The sequence below is a fragment of the Etheostoma spectabile genome, chromosome 11 (assembly GCF_008692095.1).
Source record: "Etheostoma spectabile isolate EspeVRDwgs_2016 chromosome 11, UIUC_Espe_1.0, whole genome shotgun sequence".
Taxonomy (NCBI): domain Eukaryota; kingdom Metazoa; phylum Chordata; class Actinopteri; order Perciformes; family Percidae; genus Etheostoma; species Etheostoma spectabile.
In genome coordinates, this window is record NC_045743.1 from 5,089,486 (window position 1) to 5,110,344 (window position 20,859).

Consider the following 20,859-nt stretch of genomic DNA (forward strand, 5'->3'; position numbering starts at 1 on the left):
AAATTGTTTTAATGGATTTCTGTCCCTTTGGGAGCAACATGTGTCCAAACAATGCAAATACTAAATAAATCCTATTACTGTTAAAACACACATTAAGAGAAGTACACTAATATGTCAAAAGTGTACAAGGTGTGTATGTGTGTTACTTCGCTGAACATTGGCAGGATTTAGGGGAAACTCTGGCCTAGTGGGTTGTAAAAAGCAGCATGCCTGCATGAATGGGTGGTTTGGTTTGGTCTTTACATGTTAGCCTATGCAACCCTCCTCACTCTAGGGTATTTTTCAATCCTTAAATAGGCTGAGGGGCATGCGTATGTACATATGAAGAAGAAATGTTGTTGATACTTTATCAGCTTATGATGCCGGTAGCAATGAATTTGGATTTGAGATGATTCTGCTATTATTGGGCAGATAAACACTGTCAAATTAATTTGGGCAAACTCAAAAATGCATTCTGAAAAGTGAGCTGTTTTTCTCATTGCAGACAAGTTAACCTTTTGCAGAAACAATGTTTTAATCATTAAGTTTTTACTGACTCGTTACATGCTGGATTGGCATACAGAGATCGTTGCATCAAGAGACTTGAATGATGAACTTGAACAGCTAAAACACACACACAGCATTCTGTCATGAACACCAATCACAGTCTACACTGTAATCATCCACTGAGGCATCTTACCATGATGTATTCCTGCCGAGCTGCAGAAGCCGGAGTTCTCTGACAAACATGGAGGCAAAATCTAAGCTTGTAGGATGCAGTTTTATCCCCTCAGAGTTTGGCTATGTAAAGATGGGAGATAAGCCTGGAATTGAGGGTTTTGCACAGTGCTAGGTGTCTTTTTTGAATATAAATGCTGGGATGTAAAGATACAAGTTGATGATGTTACAGTAACCTGAACCCAAAACCCCTCAATCAACATAAATGGCTCAATGCACATGAAGCGCATCTCTGCTTATAATGACAGAAAAAAGTGCTGCAGAAATATGTGCTACTTAAAGTTTGGTATCAACATAATTGCAGTCTTGTTTTCTGCATCACTAAAACAGGGGATGTTTGCGGTTAAGGATGTTATTGCTTAATTATATAAAAGCGGCTGATATATTTGCTCATAATCAAAGACTTGTTCAGTACTTCACATTAAGCAATTATTGCATGATAATCCCGCTTTTAATGCATGTTGATTGTGATTTACAGTTTGGGCCACAGTCACATGAAACAGACCTAAACCTGAACCAAGAACAGCAGAGTTTTAATGCACAACTATTTCACTGTGGGTTACACATTATCCGTCTCCGCTGTTTGTTGTTAATTATTCTCACATTGCGGCGACAGGTTAAGCACCAAGTCTAACACTGATTAACACACTGTGGCTTCCTCAGTATGATTCAAAGCTTATGACACACATGACTCCTAACTGGAGTCAGAGGAAGTGGCAAGCATAAATTAAAATACACAAAACGTGCATTTTTTGTGGTTGTAGTTTTTTGTGGGAACGTATTATAATGTTATAACTGTAACTAAAAAGTTGTCTGTACAAGATTTAATCAACTGAAAGTGTAGGAGTTTCTCCTCTTCTCTGAGTATTCTGATTTTGTGGTTTAACATTTTTCACTTTGCCTGTGTTTGCTTTTTTGGTGATGATGGGGTACCAAAGTCTCTCTCTATCAGGGGGAAATTAAAGCAAACATCTGGGGAATAATGGCCGGGGAAATGAATTCTCTCACTAGCAAGCTTGTTGTGCGGGTGCCACTGAACGTGATGAGCATGCATGTGCCAGAGCGATGGAGTGGAACTCTTTGATGGGCATGTTCAACACATGGGCACGATGCCAATTTAGACAAGCATGCCCATGAAAAGAATCTCCTACTGCATGCTAAGTGTGTGAATGAAACCGTGTGTGACTATTGAGAATGCACCATACATACCACAATTCTTTAAAATCTAAAGTAATTGCAATGATATTACATGTAGAAAAAAGCTGTGTGTACAGATGTTATTCTGCGCATCTGGAGTCAGCCAGCATTCTATTAACAATGTACCTCCTTAAAATATGATATAAGAATTTTACCAAAATGTCCGCTGTATATTAATGTAAAATTATTATCAACATTTGATGCTTGAAAAAGAGGTGCTTTAATTAAAAAACCTTATTCATACTTATAAAACCTAAAACTACCAACACATAAATGTTTTAAAAATGCTTCAACAACTGAAGGCCAACTGCCTGTAAGGCACAATGCTGCCATCTCCTGCACAAAAATAATTGATGCACGTATTTGATTTTTTACTGTAAAGTGCAAAAGGACCATATGGCAAATTAAATAATTTTTCTGGATTAATTTAATAATCATAATTATTATTATTAATAATAGCATCCTTATTATTTGTTGTGCTGAGCAATAAAGATCTGCTAAATGCCCAAAGATCCAAGAATGTCCAAGTGCAAGTGAAAACAATGTACCTGTTTAAATATTTTAGCTTCCAAATGAATGTATTTGCCGCACTGCTGCTTTAAATCAGTGACCACCTGCTCTTCTGGCGTCAGCATCAGTCGCAGGCGGTACGATGGCGATCGATACGGCAGTAAAATGTTCAAAGTGGGATATTTTGAGAAAAACAGGAAGGGAAACGCGATCATCGAGCTGACTGGCTCGACAAGAGCGTGACACCTGATATCAAATGTAACGTCAAGGTAGGCCTATATCATGTCTGGTGAAAGTTAAAATGTGTGTCGGTTTACTGCTTGAATTCCCACTCGTTGCATAGAGGGGAAAGCTCCTTTTTGTTTTCGGTGCCTGTAATGTAGCCTGTCTGACGATTTGCATCGACTCGTCTTCTAGTGGTGATGCAGACAGTCAACTGGGATTGACAGAAACACCGGTGATGGAGAGAAACAGGTTAATATGTAAATGTGAGGACACAGTGCAGGCCCAGTGCTGGCTCTTTGAATGTAAACAATGGATTATCAATACAGGGACAAAATATCATAGCATCACATATGCCTGCGATATTATAGGAAACATAAGCCTGCATCCAGGAGCTGATGCCACCATAATCCTCTAAAATGAATAACTACATCTGGATGCGGTTTTATATATTATTGCTCGGCTTGTATTGTCACATCAGTTTCTCATTACCTAGAGAATCAGCCCTTGAGCAGAGCAGAGCAGCTGAGTAAAACCAGCTGTTTTTATTGAAGTAAGCAGAAAGGAGCCTCCTGCAGGGAAAGTCAGCTCATTGTCTTCTTTACATAATTTGCACCTTATTAGCATACTTCGTAAGGTAAATGTATTAAAATTCAAAAGCATTTTATTGCCCAGATGTGTATTGATCCCATTGTTTCTTGTTTTCTACACAGGCCTAGTTTATTTTTCTCTGACAATAAAACTAGGCATTCAGGCATTTTGACTTGCCTAAATTCCAGCTTTATTGATTATACATATATATATAAAGACCTGAACACAGACATATGTATTGCCTCACAGTGGGGCATCATTCACTTATGTTTGTCAAGAAAAACATATTTTGTATGCAGTGAGACTATGAGTTTAATTCCTAAATTAATTCCTACTTCCTAATTTAAGTGCAAACCCTGTGATACAGAAAATATTTGGTCATAGAGGATGAGAGTGAGACTGCTTGTTGCCATGGAACTGGTGACCTTGTTGCCTTGGCAACAACCAGCAACACTTTGCAGTGGCCTATGATGTTTTTGTGCAAGAATGTAGCGACAGTCACTGAAGGGACCAATTCCTTTCACATGTGTGGGTGAACCATCATATGATAAGAGACCATTAGTCCTCTTATTGTAAGTAAATTCAAACTTAGATGTGTTTTTTTATTTTTTTATTTTGGCTATTAACATTAGTTATGTTACAGTGATTCTGTGTATACTATCACTTAAAGCAGGGGTCTTCAACAGGGGGTCCGCGACCCCTAGGGGGTCCGCGGAGGTACTGCATGGGGGTCGCGAAAGTTTTGGTTGATTAGACTTTTTTTTATATTCCCCCCCCTGCAATTTTTTCCACTAATTGAAATGTCTTTAAATACACATTAACATGAACTCAACACACTGTAGTAAACAGATAAATGGAGGCAGAAGATGTCTTTCAGTCATCAATGCACACATGGCACTATAGGACCAGTTTGATATAACACAATGTTATACAATATATATAATTAGGGGGTCCCCGCTCCATCTCGCCATCAGTTTGGGGGTCCTTGGCCTGGAAAACGTTGAAGACCCCTGACTTAAAGCCTTGTTTACAGAAGGCAAATGGATGAAAAGCACGGATGTAAATAATTAAAAATTGTGAATGCTGGCTTATTGTCGCACAGCCCCAAAACAAAGCCATCACTAGGCTACTGTTTTTAGCAACACCTACTTTGATGAAAAGGGAAAATATCTGCTGTAAAAAGAACATTTTCACATCTAAATGTCAATATAAGATCACAATGAATTAAACATGGAGGTTATGAACCTTTTTTTAAGATAATTGTTTTGTGCATTTTCAGCCTTTCTTTTTACAGGACACCTGATGACGTGAAATGGTAGGGGGGGAATGACATGCAGCAAAGGGCCAGAGGTCAGAGTTGAACCCAAGCCCGCTGCGTTGAGGAGTAAACCTCTATATATGGGCGCCTGCTCTACCAACTAAGCTATCCAGGTGCCTGGGAGGACATGAATCTTAACTGGTCTTTTTGTCTCCCAGCTAGCCAGACAGTCCACCTGGGAGGCCCACATCTCAGACCTGAATGCCAGAATGACCTGAACACACCCTAACATTGTCCCACCACCAGAAGCAGGAGGTGAAAACCATAGCAACAGATGTGTCCTTTGTGTGTGTGTCCTCAGGATGCCTCTCTGTTTTATCGAGGTTGCATCAGAGCCTGAGCACCAAGAATAAGCTTCTGCTAAGTCGAAGGAAGACAGGCTGTACCATGGGTGTGTACTCTACTTGTGTGTAAATGTGTGTATTCTATTCATGTGTGAAGCATTACACGTACTGTGTGCATTGGAGGGTTGGTAGTGTGTATATTTTAATATGCACTCATGTGATTTTGTACAGATGTTAATCATCAAGCTTATTCAAGCCAGTGAGCAGCGCATGTCAAATCTGTGGGACTTTATCTCTCAATGTGGTGTGTCTGTGGGTCGGTCCTATTGCTTATATAAATCCTCCTCTCGCTGTTTCAAATTTACAACTATCACTGAGTAATGGTTTACAAGGCAGCATAACTCATCTGACTATACAATAAGACACTCTTTAAAAGACAAACAGCACACTAATGTAATGCACTATTGACATCCATAAAAATCATGGAAACGTCCTCAGGAATAAACTCTTATGTACTGTATGTCGACAGTTTGTTTACATGTTGTTTTTTTAAATGCGATATGTCAATATTCTTGCTATCTCAGATATTGCCATGGAAGACCAACTGCTGGAGGACAAATTAATGTGTATACCACAACCACAATCAAACATGTACCTTCTTTTGGACTAACATCCCTTGATAATAGCTGCCATGGCTTTTTGTAATGAAAGCCTGCTGGAGGAGTGTGGCTTCATGGGGCCGGACAATGTAGAGGAAGCAACAGAAAGTCTCCCGTCAGAAGCCACAACTCCCCTCACATCAGTCACTCTGCGTGTGACCTTGGCAGCCATAATGATTTTCATGATTACTATTGGTTTCCTCGGCAACGCGATTGTGTGTCTGATTGTTTACCAGAAACCTGCCATGCGTTCTGCTATAAATCTCCTCCTCGCCACGTTGGCCTTTTCGGACATTATGCTCTCTCTGCTCTGCATGCCCTTCACTGCAGTCACTGTGGCCACTGCCGACTGGAGCTTTGGAAGCGGGTTCTGCCGAGCGTCCATCATGCTTTACTGGCTGTTCGTCCTGGAGGGGGTATCCATCCTCCTCATAATAAGTGTGGACCGTTTCCTCATCATTGTGCAGCGGCAGGACAAGTTGACCCCACACAGAGCAAAACTGTTGATCGCAGGTTCATGGTTGCTAAGCCTGTGTATGTCTCTGCCATCTGTAGTTGGATGGAGGACGGGTGCAGCAGGTATTGGGGGTGGCTGGGCGCCGCAGTGTGTGCTGGGATACAGTGATTCTTTGGCAGACCGGGGATACACAGTGCTGTTGGCAGTGGCAGTATTCTTTGTACCTTTTGCTGTTATGCTGTACTCTTACATGTGCATCCTCAACACAGTGCGCCGCAACACCCTGCGCATCCACAACCACACCAGTGAGCATTCCTGTTTGCCAGCCCTCAACCAAGTGAGCAAAATGAGACTGACTGGGCTGCAGCGGCCCCCTCAGATCAAAGTGGACATGAGCTTCAAGACCCGAGCCTTCACTACCATCCTCATCCTCTTTGTCGGCTTCTCGGTGTGCTGGTTGCCACACACGGTTGTCAGCTTGCTGGCCGTGTTCAGCCGCCAGTTCTACTACAGCTCGGGCTTCTACCCAATCAGCATTGGCGCTCTGTGGCTCAGCTACCTGAAGACAGTCTTCAACCCTGTCATCTACTGCTGGAGGATTAAAAAGTTCAGGGAGGCCTGCCAGGAGTTCATTCCCAAGAGCTGCAGACTGTGTCCCAGAGTGCCAGGCAGGAGCCGGAGGAGAGTGAGGCCCAGCAACATCTACGTGTGCAGCGAGACTCAGTCAGCTGTGTAAAACAAGGAGGACCAGTTGGTCGATGCAAAGCAGGTGTTGACAACTGTTTTTAACTCTGTACCTCATAAAAAGCAATCAAAGGTGAATAGTAAGTTCATAATAAGTTGATAAAGTTCACCTTAATACTACACTGGTCATTACAAAATAATCTCACCACAAGAATGAACTTGCAGTGTTCATTTGTGATCCAACATGGATAAGAAGTCCTCAAAGTGCTCAGAGAAATCAAAATTAGAAAATTGATAATTTGGTGACAACTGAAGAACTCCATCTGCTCAGGAAGGTTGTGGGAAACAGCTGCTGAATGGACCTTGCGGTGAGATTATTGTGTCTGCTGCTTTCAGTCTACAGGTATGCTGGTGGATATAACTTCGTAGCCATTATGGTTTCTGAAAATGAATGACATCTAAACAATTTCATATCCTCCATTGTCAATTGGCTTCTCTGTTTCATAATTTGTCCCTGTAGTGTTTCATCAATTTCAATCTGTTTCTTCAGACTATAGACTCAATCTTTAGGCTTTGAGTGGTAGATGTGATAATAATTCTATTGTCAGTTATGTGATGAAAAAAAAGCATCCAAGGTATTTATGTTTAGTGATGTTCTTAGAGAATAGTCCGTAATCTTTTGACTGACGTCTTTGAAAATAACTTACGTTAATGAGGTTTGTGCAGAAACACGACCTTGTGTGAGTTGAAACTGTTGAGTGTGTCAGCAAAAAAGTGTGTCCATTGTGTGTCAGTTATGGATCTGGGAATGTTTACTTGAACGTTTTATCTTTTGATGATAAACGACACCGGGTAAATAAATACAGTTTGTACAAAAGGTTGTATTGACCGACTGCTGAGTGCTTGGATTAAAAACAGCAGCTTTTACAATGTACATAATGGGAATGGGTTGCTGGGATACTGAAGGAGACATCTATTCACTGTGAGTGGATGTGTATCTACTTCACCGAAAACAACAATCACAGCGGTTTGTGTGTTGAATTATATCAGGTTAGGTAATCCTATTGGAATTGTAACAATTTGTTTTCTAGTGAATGCACTGTGGTTTTGATTCAACCTTTTATAAATATATGTGGCATTTTGATATGGCTAAAATATTACAGCAATTATTTGAGATATTTGTATGAATGCTATAAAGCTGAAAGACCATCATTAATAATACTGGCAGTTTCAGTCAGGTTGTATAATTGCTGTACAGCATGAAACAGGAAGATGGTGCTGTTCTTTCATTGTAAATTAAGATAGCTTTATTTCCTGCTGAATTCTCAGAGTTATTGTCAGATTGAATTTCAATTTTGTTTAACTTCATTAATTATATTAAAATTGCTGAACAAATCAGAGATAGTGGTCCTGATCCAGAGGTTTGGAGCTGGGCCACTACTCAAGCAACAACAGCATTATATTGACAAGAAGGAAAGGAGGGTGGATGAGATGTGGTCTAAATTTTTGATACAGCAGAACTGCTAATGTAAAAAGATTTTTTACACAGCTGGCTCAATTAATGTTTTTTGGCTATTGGAATCTAGTGATTGTTTTCCCAATCATTTGATTAAAAATGATGAACAATGCCTATCAAAATGTCCCAAAGCTATGATTGTAGTTGTAGTTTATTTGACTCCTCAAACACTGCAATTTAATAAATACAGATGGTAAAAAAGATCCAGAATTAGACAAGAGGCTAGTTTTCCATCTGTTGCCCCTAGCCAAGGTATTACAGATGGCTTCCTTGAAGAACACATCAAATCAAAAACAGGACATGCAGCGTAAAAATTAGAAAAGGACATGCAGTTGTTAAAGCAGCAGAAGTAGTAGTGACATGACATACAGTATACTCATATAGAACGACATTGCAAACAAGCAATCAATCAACAAGCAATATAGGTAGCAGCGGCAAAAAATAGTTACTGCTGACGTGTACGTACTAATTATCCATTCTTTTAATTGGTTGCTGACAGATTGATAAGTGTTTTATTGTCTGATTTGAATTGGAATTGTATGCCACTCTCCTGAACCTCTGACAGCCCAGGCTGACTGGTCTGTCCACAATATTTTCACAATCTTTTATTATAGACCAACAGTCCAAGTTAGTGAACTAAATGTCACATAAGACAAAGAAAAGTAGCAAATTCTCATGATTGAGAGGCATGCAAATTGTGTTATTATAATGTTAATAATGTTTGGAAGTTTTGCTTAAAAAATTTCTGAAACGACAAATGGTTGATCAAAATAGACAATAAAGTTTTCTATCCATCAACTTTACGTGTTTTTAAATTTGATATGATGTAGCCTATGGTTTTTATTCTCTGTATCCTAATTATAACATTTGATGCATAACTCCTTTGCGGATTTGCCTGCCCAGGGACAGCTGATGAAGTGTAGCTGAGCTAATTCTGGGACAGTCAGAAACTGACCATTATCCCTATTAAAAAAATGAAAAAATAAAAGTTTTAAACTTCTGCACCCGGCACTGTTTAATTGTTTTTACCTTAAGCTCACATATATAAAGTAAGTTATTAACCAATCACTTAGGTTGTCCATTAACTTCTCAACCACAGGGAGAGAACAAGTACTCATTTAATGTCCGATCTGATAGGTGCTGAGTAAATGTGTGGTAAGGCCTTACCATACATTTACACATGGGACAACACATGACAACCAACGCACGGCCTCTCCCTCTTAATTTAGATCACAGGGTTGCTTCTACATCACATTACAGTCCTAACTCAATCAATTAACTCATTGACTTTATGATCTGAGGCTGAAACAACATCTACTCCAAGGCTGCAGTATTTTCCCACTACAGGCTAAACCAGACCAAGCTCAGAGACATGGTATTTGGTTTTTATGTGGTCTACTTACACACAGCTGAGTTACATTTATATGCAGTTGTGAAACATATTATACAGACAAATTATGCCTAGTGGTCATTATAATAGTTTAATTAACAAAATGTTTTCATTTTCTACCAATGAGAAGAGTGTGGACCTAAGTTGTTGCAGCCAGCTCGTGCAGAAGATGAAACTTTACGTTATCTATGATTGAAGACGTTTTGTCATTCATCTAATAGACTTGTTCCGTTCTAACTGCTGTAATTGAGATATATCTCTCTCCATGAGACACACACAGACATAATCAACGGTTAAATCAGCATGTGATTGAAAATAGGATCTGCTTATCACTAAGAGGACATGATTGAGACATGTAAACGTGACTGATCGAGACAAGCCTTTACAAACGAAAACGTATTATGTGTTTAACAACCAGAAAACATTAACCTGGCATGATGTTAAAGGGCCAGTGTGTAGGATTTAATGGAACCACGGTGGCCTTCATGCAACGTAAAAACGTATACCACGCCCTCTTTCTAGAGCCTGTGTTTGGTCTGTACATATGGAACAAACCTAACATGTAAATTCAAGTGAACAAATCAGCAGTCAACCTCACAAAGGTGTACAGTATGAAACACAGTACCTGTACTGAACTGTGCAACAACATCACAATAGTATACAAACAAAATGAATAACATTATTTAACCGAAACAAAGAAGTATATGCGCAGTTATTGTCTTTTTGACATTTACACACTGTATTTATTTGTTCAGCCCTTGTGTTGTCCTTCGGGTCACCGGGACCCGTTCAGTGTATTTGACTTTTTTTGTATTGGCCTGGCGCTGAGCTTTGGGTCCCCAGTTACCCTCGCACACTATGTGATGTCATTTCACATGAACTGGCGGGGGCCTCACCCCTCTGGGACCTGCCCCGCATTTGAACGTGTTAAATAAACCAAACAAGTCCCTGTGACACGAAGGACAACACAAGGGTTCCCTTGCTGGACAGTTGTTTTTTAAATCTGTATTACATATAAAACACTGGCAGGGACCATTTTACTGCACTATGACTAATTTTACCTTTCATACTGTAGGTTAAGTACATTTTGTTGATAATAGGCTGTTGATAGCTATTTTTACTTAAGTAAGGTTTTGAATGCATTACTTTTCCTTGTGCAAAGTGTAGTACTAGTATTTTTACTAAAGTAAAGGATCTGAATACTTCTTTCACCACTGATCATTTCTGAATAAAAAAAATTGAAGAATAAATTGATGTTTTTCATAGAGATGTGCATGCAATGTATGGTGGAGCATCCTTCAGCGGATGACATCATATGACATGATGACATGCCGGGTTGTTATGACGCGATGAATGCTGGGAAAGCAATAAGAATCCAATATGGCGACTTCCACGGGACAAGATGGAAAGATTGTCTGTACCGCGGATGTGGATCTATTACTGCACCCTGAGCTGTTGTCTCAAGAGTTTATGCAGCTGATATTAAGTGGGGTGAGTTAATGTTTGGTGAGAAATGTGTAAAAGGTCTTCTAATGCGGAGGTTTAGAAAGGACACCACAATATTAGCACACCGGCTAACAGTCTGGAAACTTGTTTCATCAGCAGCGGTTTTCTTATTATCGTAGAATGTGAGCACTTACGGGTTTGTTCTATCTGAATCAGAAACATGTCAGTACAAGGGACTGTGAGACTCGGGACCAGCTCACAGAGCTCTACCTCCGGCATGTCATCCCGCGGCCGCAGAGGACGTTACCCGACAGCCGCTGGGGCAAGAGGATGGAGAAGACCCGAGCGAGACAGACACCGGCCGGTCCCAGGTCGGTCTGCGTTAGTCAGTTTACTCAAGTGCTGTGCTTATACTTCTACTCCACTAAATCTCCGAGGGAAGTATTGTACTCCCCTATATTTAGCTGACAGTTTTATATGATTCTGATCAGTGCTAAAATTATAAGAATTGAGAGAAAAAAGAGCACTTTAAATCCTATCCGAATGTGTTTAATAGGAATTTCCCAACAGTTGAAAAGCAGAGCATAAACTTAAACAAGAGCGCTAATCTCAGTTTTACAGTCCAAAGTCTGGCTGTGTTTGACTCTCCCAATGATTTCAACGGTGGTACTAATTTTATTATTTTTAAGCAGTTTTGTTGATTGGAGTTTCATTTACTCAAGCTTAATCAACATGTTTACTTATCAAATTGTCAGAAATAAATATTAAATGCATAGATATTTTCAAATAAGGTAACACACTTATTGCCTTTACTGTACACGAACCCATCATGCTTACTGTCGTCCATAGGCCCCCCCTAAAGGCCCACTCTGAGTCAGGAAAAACCCTGAAAGTGTCTCCCCCCCCCCATGTTATCTGACCATGATCGGAAAGCTCTGGCAGGAAAAGTTAACCCTCTCCTTGGTTTCATGTTGTTTACAGAGAAGGAGATTTATGTGCATGTGCCTTCAACAATTCAAGATTATACAGTCCACAGGTGCGTTGTGCAGTTGTCCTGTTCCGAGCAGGTGGGCAGGCATCTCAGCGCGCCTCAGTGAAAAATGTCAGCACAGAGCAGAATGCCACCCTGTGCACCTGCTCGAAAATAGCGCCCTTGCCATCAACATGAGTTTAATCCATTTGAGTGTAAATGAGTGATTATTGTTGTCACTGTCGTTTGGTAATTTCCAGTTCCAGTAACGACCACAATAGGAAAAGGCCTCTGGTTGTGTTTGATGGCAGAGCCTCTCACTCTGGCCCACTAAAAGTAAAGAAACCAGAGGGAACTACCGTGTCAGCAGGAATCCCCGACCGGTTAAAACCTCCTCCTGCTGCAAGCCTGTCCAACCCCATCCGCAGGCTATCTGGAATCACATCTTCCTCATCCATTCACTGCAGCACTGACACAGCAAACCTCCAAAGAGAAGCAAACAGCTCGGTAGGAACTTTTTGTTCTGTCACCTCATTTATTCGTAACCCCCCATTCTTTCTGTGTGATTGAGGGAAACTTTGCATTTTTATCAATATTGTTTTTTATTGCTTGTGTTTTACAATTTTAAAATACTTTCATAATATACATGACTATTGGTAATGCAATACATTGAAAAGAAAACTACATACCACTAAAATAGCAAAACAGTCTTTCAAGAAAAGCGGGAATTGTTTTTGAAATGATTGACCACAGAGATCAAATCATGTGGGGGGGGGGAACTGTCAAAGAAAAATAATGTGTTTGTAACTCTAATCTTTTAAGTCTGTGCGAAACAGAAAACTCATGATAGCAAACTATTATTAATCCATAAATGTGGTTAAGTCATTGATATGGCTAATGGATCAGTAACACATTGTTTGTGGCATTGATTCATTGTCTGACCACTTTTTTCCCCATATCTCTTGATGTCTCATCTTCCATCTCTTCAGGGGGAAATTAAGTCTCCAGAGGCGAAGAAAAAGATCCAACATGTTACATGGCCCTGACCTCTGACCCCTATTCACACAGACCTGATGTGAGCTTGGACAGATCACTCTCTTCCCACCAAATGTTGTTGTCCAGTATTTGTGCTCTTCCCATCACAGTTATCACACTAATTACAGTGGATGGAAACCCTTTTTTCCCCTGTGTGTCCAGGCCACCTCACAGCTCTCGCTCAGTCCCAAGAGCTGAACGGATGGGGTGGTGTTCCGCAGGTCATCCAGCTTTTGAAGTCACCAGCTTCCTTGTTACTTTCCACAACCTCAAGTGCCCTTTACATCAATGACCAGCAACTCTCCTCAAGTCTCACACATGAACACTTTCTAGAGGACAAAACAAGTGACATTTCTTTTGTTTTCTGTGTTAAGGGGAATTATGGTTTTGATGTTCTTGTTACTGTGCACAAGTCGGGTTTGGTCAGAGGGCCTCCAGTACTGGCTTGCAAGGATTAAAGGGTGATTTTTCTGCCAGATTTTGTTTAAAATTTTAAAATTGGTGGGACCATGACTTGAATTGACAGATTTAATTTGACATAAATCTCATAGACTCTCATAGTTTGAGATTTTAACTGATGAAAATATCTAATAAGCATTGTGAACACGTTATGAGATAATGCTAAAAAAAAATGTGTGTTTGTTGAACCGGTAGTGTGTGTTTTAACCGGTAGTTGGTATAATTTTTCCTATCGATAAACTCCATTCCACTGAGGTTTGGCCTCGGTGCTGTTTCACAAGTTGTTCAGGGTTTTTGAAAATTAGTGTAGTGTGCTATTGTACATTTTGTAAAGCTGGATAATAATTCACTGCTAAATAGGGGTGTCATGATTCTCCAAATCCACGATTCAGTTTGACCTTAGATTTTAAGAACATTGATTTCAACGTTTTCTTGTCATTACTGACAGCTATGCCACAAAGAAGAGCCACTATATTGCAAACAGGTACTTTACAGCCATTTGGGTTTTGCAGAGTTTATGAGATGCACCTGAATGCACCACACATTCTTGATGCGCACCTTAAAGGAACACAGCGACTTATTGGGACTTTAGCCTATTCACCGTTACCCCTGAGTTAGACAAGTCAATACATGCTCTTCTCATCTCCGTGCGTGCTGTAACTGTCTGACGCCCCCAGCATTAGCTTAGCCTAGCAAAGATCCTGCATTTAACTGGTTCCAACTACCTACTGCTTCCAATAAGTGACAAAATAACGCCAACATGTTCCTATTTACATGTGATTTGTATAGTCACAGGGTGTACAAATACCAAGGTACTCCAACTCATTTGTCCAAGTCCCAATAAGTCAGCGAGTTCTTTTAATGTAATGCACAGTGAAGTCCCGTTGGCGCCCACAGGCTTCAACGTTCCTTGTTTGTTTACGTTACTCACAGGGAAGACAAAAATGTTGCGACACTGACTTCAGTAAAGCAGGATTATCCAGTGTTTCTCCATCATCTCTGACCTCAGCAGTGTTTATAATGTCTCAAAAAGTGCAGCTGCAGGCAACTGGTAATCAATCAATTCAAAACAATTTATTTGTCATGTGAAATCATATAAAATACTATTTCAGTAAAATGTTATCCTGTCTGTTCCTACAACTTATGCATTAAAAAAATAATGATAATATTCCGTACCAGGCAGCGATGTTCCCTGTCAGGACACTAAGTTGTGTCTTTAGCTGCATGCTACTGCCAGTAAGCTACATTGTGCCATCTGTTGCTTTTGTATGTATTTTTTTCGGACACACACAAGTAGGCTGCCAATCCTGCTTTTGATTTTGAAAATCCAAATTGAAAGGTATAATCAATTTTCAGTTTACAATCCAAATCATGACACCCCTACTCTTAAATAGCATTCACTTATCACCGTTTATTAATAAAACAAAAGAAGGAATATGGACTAAACCAGAAATATTTTATTTTTGAAGTATATTTGTTCTAAACTGTTTATAAATTGACTTTGAAGTTACTGTCTTTGAAACGGCTGTACACAGAGTTCATCAAAATCGCATCACACAGCATTTTGAATCCATTTTCAAATCCAGTGTCATGTTTGTACCAGCATTTTTTTAAATAAATTGTCTTAATACAATTAATACTTTTGTTGATTTATTACAGAAAAGTAAACAGCTTTTGGCCCATGTCTAATTTGCTGGTATTTCAACATATACAGTACTAGTATTGTACTCTTCAACTAGCATGCTAAAAAATAATAAATAAAATCTAAATTCTTCCAATTCCTTCCACCTTCCAATCTGCAGTAACCTTTGTAGTAAATGTGTGTGCATTCTTCTGCTCAAAATAGAAATATTTGACCCCTTTTTTTATATGGATAATTCATGTTATGTCATGCACAGCTACAGTTAACAATTATAAGAGTAAAGACACAGTTTTAATTGTTTTAATTTGTAATTGCAGAACTCATTCACAAAACCTCTACTAAATATAACATCAACCTAGCCCATGCACAAAGCAGTAATTATTATTACACTTCAAAGTGCATCTACATTCATATTGTAGATTTATTTTAAAATGCTTCATACAGCAAATGTGTTGCTGTTTCGTAAGCAAAGGTCTTCACATTATTGCCAAAAGTTATTTTATTAGTGATAGCTTTTTCTCAAAGAGTGAGCATTTAACTTAAATACACTTTAGGTTACTTTAAATTAGTCTAAATTCAAATAACACTGTTAGTAGTTTGTATTTTGTGGCATACAACAATGTACATAGTAATACTAGGTTGTAAAGATGCTATGGATGCTATGCTCTGTGCTCTGATAGTATTTCTTTTAAACCTTTGTCATTCCTCTATCATAACGTGGCCATCCAATCAGATGTGTCTGTCATCCTTCAGACCGAATTAGATGTCCTTGCCGCACTCTGGGCACAGGATATCATCACGTTCAGTGAGGAAGCCACGGCCAACCAGGGACACAGAGCACTTCTTACAGTTGAAGCAGTCGTTGTGCCACTGGCGCTCCTCAAAGGAAATGTACTTGCTGCCTCCAAGGCCTGAAAGTGAAGAACAAATCCAAGTCAAATCAACTGGGAAACATTTTAACAATCCTTTTTAGATTCAGGGAGACCAATACATTGATAAAAATGTGATTACCACTGATGGGGGTGGTGCAGGAGGCACACTTCTTGGCATAAAGATTGCAGAAGCAGTTGAGACAATAGGCAAAGTCATCTCTAGAGGTAAACCTCTGGCCAGACAGCTGCTGCTTGCAGCTGGTGCACAGGAAGCAGTCCTTATGCCAGGGCTGGTCACGGTAGGTCACCCCGCCAGTGGTGATGGGCTAATAATAATAATTAGAGTGTCATATTGTCACACTTTGTGATACATACACTACCGGTCAAAAGTTTGGTGTCACTTACAAATTTCTATTCCACTCCATTATAGACATAATACCAGCTGATCTGATTGGGTGGCTGATCTTAATTAATTAATACAATATCTACATTACCCATTATCAGCAACCATTCCTCCAATCATCCAAAGGCACATTATGTTTACTAATCTGATATCATTTTAAAAAACTAACTAGAAAAACATTGGCGAACCCTTTTGCAATTATGTAAGCACATAACGTAATCTGGAAACTGCTGCGCTGGTTAAAAAAACAATGCAACTGATCTCAGCTGGTATTCTGTCTATAATGGAGTGCAATGGAAATTTCTAAGTGACCCCAAACTTTTGACCGGTAGTGTACATACATGTGCAATCATTTTTCTTTGAATGAAGATGGAAAATAATTATGTACTATTTTGAAAATCATTTGCAATTGGGTGTCCTACCTTCTTGCAGTGTACACACTGCATGGCAAACTGCTTCTCATAGCAGGGCACACAGAAGTTGTGGTTGTCCTTGGGGATGAAGCTCTTGGTGCCAATGGGCTGCTGGCATCTCTGGCAGGTGAAACAGGTCTCGTGCCAGCTGTTGCCCTTGTGCTCCATCTTCCTGGAACCTTCAGAGAAACATTAACGGGAATGGAAGGAGTTAGTAAAGGGATGTAAAGACAATAGCAATTAGACTAAGAAAAACAATCAAAAACTGTAAAAATAATTTGGGTCTTGTTTGTGAGAAAACTTTACATTTTGAATAATCAGTCCAATTAAGGTAATAGAAGTACTAAGAATTTCTTAATTGTTTGGTCCACATTGTAATTGTGTAGTATCAATCAAATCAAACAGAGGACTGTTTAGAGGACATATACAGAAGAACTGGGTTTAAGTTCTGAAAAAGATTTCTATTTATAATGTAATATCTGTGAAATAACAATGGCTCAGTTTACCACCAGAAACATGTCCTGACTGATTGCCTGCCATAACAAAAATACACTGATTCATTGTGCATGTAGTGTAAGAGAGACTTTAAGCAGCGTCAAGATTTAGGACAACTGTATGTAAACCATTCAGGTGCACTATTCTGATGCTAACTGTAGATAGGGTTTTTTCATATCAAAACTTGGATTCTATCTGTTGCGTTGGCGTCAGCTTAACTATTTTCTCTCTTTGTGGGTTATTTTATTTACCTGGCATGATGGTTTTCTTGCACTCGTGGCACTTGGAGGAATACTCATTGGAGTAGCACTCAGTGCAGAGGAGCTTTTCATCCTTGGTGGAAAAGGGCTTGTCCACCAGCGAGCGCTTGCACTGGAAGCACATGAAACACTCCTCATGCCAGTGACGGTCCTTGTATGACAGGTCCTATAAGAACATCAGATTGACAGTTAGCCCGACCGACTAGTGTTTAAAACTGAAATGCACAGAAAGAGCACGTTAGGACTCAAATATACAATTAATTTTGTGACATCTCTTACCCTGGTGTTGCAGCCAATGGGCTTCTTGCATTCCTCACAGGTGTTGGAGTACAGGCTCTCATAACATTTCACACAGTAGGGATTCTCTTCTCTCAAAACATACTTCTTCCCAAACAGGGACTCCTTGCAGTAGTGGCAGTCGTAGCGCTCAGTCATTTTGACCCAGAGTCACTCACCTGAGAGAGAGCAAGAGAGATTCAGAGGAAATGAAAGGAGAGAAAGTATACTGTGACGTTATGTACACAGCAGTCGGAAACTGAGGTAGACTCCAGCATTTGGGTAATTCTGCATATAAAAAGCTTTATCTGTATGATGTTTGCATCCTATCACCCAAATAACATTAAGCTTTGTAGACAGATTCTTCTTTTTGCTACTCAGTTAAAATACATATTTGCAGTGACACTGACACTCAGTGGAGAGAAATTAATTCTAAGCAATAAATGTTTTCCAGGACATATTCAGTATGAAGATCCTTCACATTACAGTTTTCTTCCCATGTTGCAAATTCTTCCCTTTCATCTCGCACTCTCCCATCTCTCAGCAGTCCTTCATTTTGTTCTTGTGTTAGAACTAGAAGGTGACAGATGAAGAAGATATAAATAACCCCTATCAGTCCAGCTTAGAAACAGTCAACTTTTGCCCCGTTTGCATACCAACCCTCACCATGCCACTGTACACTGACCCATCTATCACCTCGTCTAGCTGTCAGCACCAGATCACTGTATCCCTTGTCATGCATGTGTGTGTGTGTGTGTGTGTGTGTTGGTGTATAAGTAGGTTTGAATGGCATTCATAATAATGGCTACTCACAATCTGCAGCTGTTTGTGGTCTGCCTGTTAAGCCCTCTGGTTATCCCACCTGCACCTAAATACTCAGTGTAACAAGGATAGGCTATATATTTGAGTGCACAGTACATACAGTGCCCAACCTGAGCTTTTTGTTTGTCCCTCACATGAATACTCTACTATTCATGAGACTACATGTGCAAGGCAAAGCTTTGACCATACAATGCGGCTAGATAAAAAAGATGGAGAATTCAAAAAATGCATTCCCCTCCTGACCATTCTTTCATGTTCTGCTTTTCTTAAATTCTTGCATTCCTGTTTTTAAATTGAGCTGCTCTCTTTCGTTTTAATTCCCTTTGTCTTGCACTTTTATTGGGCTTGGACTGTCAAAGCTTCTGCCCCTGGATCTATTTGAGATCACTGTCTATTCCCATCTCAGTTGTCCAACATGAGATCTGTGAGTGATTTGTTAAAATATATTTTATCTGGCTGAAGTTGAGACGTATAATTTGCTCTGAGTTTTTCCTCAACCCCTCCCACATTCCTTCATTGTCTATTGCTCCCACCATGACTCACCTAGCTTATATAAGGATTTATGTGACTCCTAAAAATAAAAAAGGATAATCTCAACTGCCGCAAAAAAACCCTTCAGCTATTCAGACATGCAGCTGTTCCTCAGCTTCTGGGGCCTCTTTGATGCTGCCCATCTAGGAGTTTCTCACTGCAAATCGCTTGAAGCCAAGTGATTACCCTTTTGATGGCAAATGTTTGACCAGCGTGCAGCCTGGTCGACCCCCAGAAAGTTTCAGTGCTTCCCTTCAGAAAATCAACTCTGTGCATTACACTTTTTTTCCATTTAAGAATTTAGTAGTTAGTCATTTGTCTCATGAATTTAAGTGCCTTGTATGGAACAAAAAAATCTTACAATCTACATCTCTTAATCCCAGATATTTTAAATGTTATCCAACCATCTATAGAAATGCAAACCATTAACCACTACCTTCTCCGAAAGTGAGACCTCTGAACAGCTTGCTTACATAAATGTTCTACTCTTCCAAAGCAACAATTCTGGAGGAATTCCTGGTCAATTAAATCAGTATGATAAAATAGACACTAATAATAGCCGTGTAAGGGGATAAAGGAATGGAATATAAAAATTGAATTAAGCTCTAAAAAGAAAATGTTCCTTTTTATTCTTGAATTACAGTGAGTACTCTAACTAAGAGCAATAGAAATAAAGGTTTGTAATTCAATCTGAACCCTTCAACCAACTGTGAAAGTTAAAACCACTTTATAACTACAATATTCCTCTTTTATGTAGAGATCTTTTCAGGAACCTATCAAATCCCTAGTCGTTGTATGTATTACTTATGTGCAATTGATGTGACTAGAAGATTTTATACTATAATTCCGTCAGATCAAATGCTGTGAAGTGCGACAAGTGCTGTAAAGTCACAAAAAAGAGCAAAAGAACAGACCAGTTTGCCAAAATGGATATCCTAACTGTGTAGTAACAAAGAAGGAGCTGCCACCTTTACTACCCCAGTTTTGCAAAAGGAAAGTGTGATCTTGATGAGAATGAATGAAAGAAGGGTGGAAATGAACTCTGCTAACAGGGGTTCGACAGGGGTTTTGCATGTCTTTTGGAGAAAGATGATAAAATAATTTAATAAAGTCATGCTGTCTGAGAAGGACAAGAGGACAGACAGTGTGGATACAAAAGAGGAGGTTAATTGGTGAAGGTACTGTGCAGGTGGAAAGAGGGAGAACATGAGAAGGTGGGTGGGAAGGCAAACAGGAGGATGCCAGAGCACAGTGAGCAGCTGTGTCCCGGAGAATGGAAGACATGGTGAATGAACCCAAGTGAAAGGAGGAATGGGTGGAAAGATGGACGAGTGGTTGGATGGATAGTGGAGCAGTTGAACAGAGTTGGGTCTTACCTTCCTTTCTGAGGAGTGTGTGTCTGTGCGGAGTCTAGGGCAGACTGAGAGGAGGCTCTGAGTGAGCTGAAGTTTCTCCTGATTGTATTACTCCACCCATCAGGGGCTAATTGAAAATGAGGGAGGGGCGAATGGGGGGAGGGGGCGGGGGTTAGCAAGGGGGCAGAGAATCTTTTTTAAGATGATCTATATATACAGTGGCGCTTCACACAGATAACCCCAAGGCCCACTTTCACTTGTCTCATTCAGTCACCAGCGAGACCGTGTGGCCTTTTAAGGTCACTCAGTTGTTCACTCTCTGTGTGTTTCTCCCC

General features: G+C 39.9%; 3 protein-coding genes and 1 long non-coding RNA gene across 6 annotated transcripts; 2 read left to right on the forward strand and 2 right to left on the reverse strand.

Annotated features, from left to right (window-relative positions):
• Positions 1-2,448: 2,448 nt before the first annotated feature.
• On the forward strand, positions 2,449-7,642 carry gpr45 (G protein-coupled receptor 45). 3 transcript variants are annotated; one of them, XM_032529233.1, is made up of 3 exons: positions 2,449-2,693; positions 4,714-4,946; positions 5,424-7,642. In XM_032529233.1, the coding sequence occupies exon 3, from the start codon at positions 5,531-5,533 to the stop codon at positions 6,689-6,691; it is 1,161 nt and encodes a 386-aa protein (XP_032385124.1). In that variant the 5' UTR covers positions 2,449-2,693; positions 4,714-4,946; positions 5,424-5,530; the 3' UTR covers positions 6,692-7,642. The 3 variants fall into 3 exon arrangements, with proteins under 3 accessions (XP_032385124.1, XP_032385125.1, XP_032385126.1); XM_032529234.1 differs by having other exon boundaries at positions 4,714-4,810; XM_032529235.1 differs by having other exon boundaries at positions 2,539-2,693; positions 4,718-4,946.
• Positions 7,643-10,880: 3,238 nt separating this feature from the next.
• On the forward strand, positions 10,881-13,607 carry c11h2orf49 (chromosome 11 C2orf49 homolog). Its single transcript, XM_032529280.1, has 4 exons — positions 10,881-11,036; positions 11,208-11,362; positions 12,222-12,468; positions 12,951-13,607. Exons 1-4 carry the CDS (start codon positions 10,926-10,928, stop codon positions 13,005-13,007), a joined length of 570 nt encoding a protein of 189 aa, XP_032385171.1. The 5' UTR covers positions 10,881-10,925; the 3' UTR covers positions 13,008-13,607.
• A 155-nt stretch (positions 13,608-13,762) lies between these two features.
• On the reverse strand, positions 13,763-14,439 carry LOC116697815 (uncharacterized). Its single transcript, XR_004334048.1, has 2 exons — positions 14,328-14,439; positions 13,763-14,013 (listed from the first exon to the last, which is right to left on the reverse strand). It is a non-coding gene; the product is annotated as an uncharacterized LOC116697815 (long non-coding RNA).
• Positions 14,440-15,381: 942 nt separating this feature from the next.
• fhl2a (four and a half LIM domains 2a) lies at positions 15,382-20,659 on the reverse strand. Its single transcript, XM_032529266.1, has 6 exons — positions 20,546-20,659; positions 17,820-17,995; positions 17,532-17,706; positions 16,795-16,964; positions 16,109-16,295; positions 15,382-16,008 (listed from the first exon to the last, which is right to left on the reverse strand). The coding sequence occupies exons 2-6, from the start codon at positions 17,973-17,975 to the stop codon at positions 15,857-15,859; spliced, it is 840 nt and encodes a 279-aa protein (XP_032385157.1). The 5' UTR covers positions 17,976-17,995; positions 20,546-20,659; the 3' UTR covers positions 15,382-15,856.
• Between the last annotated feature and the right edge of the window lie 200 nt (positions 20,660-20,859).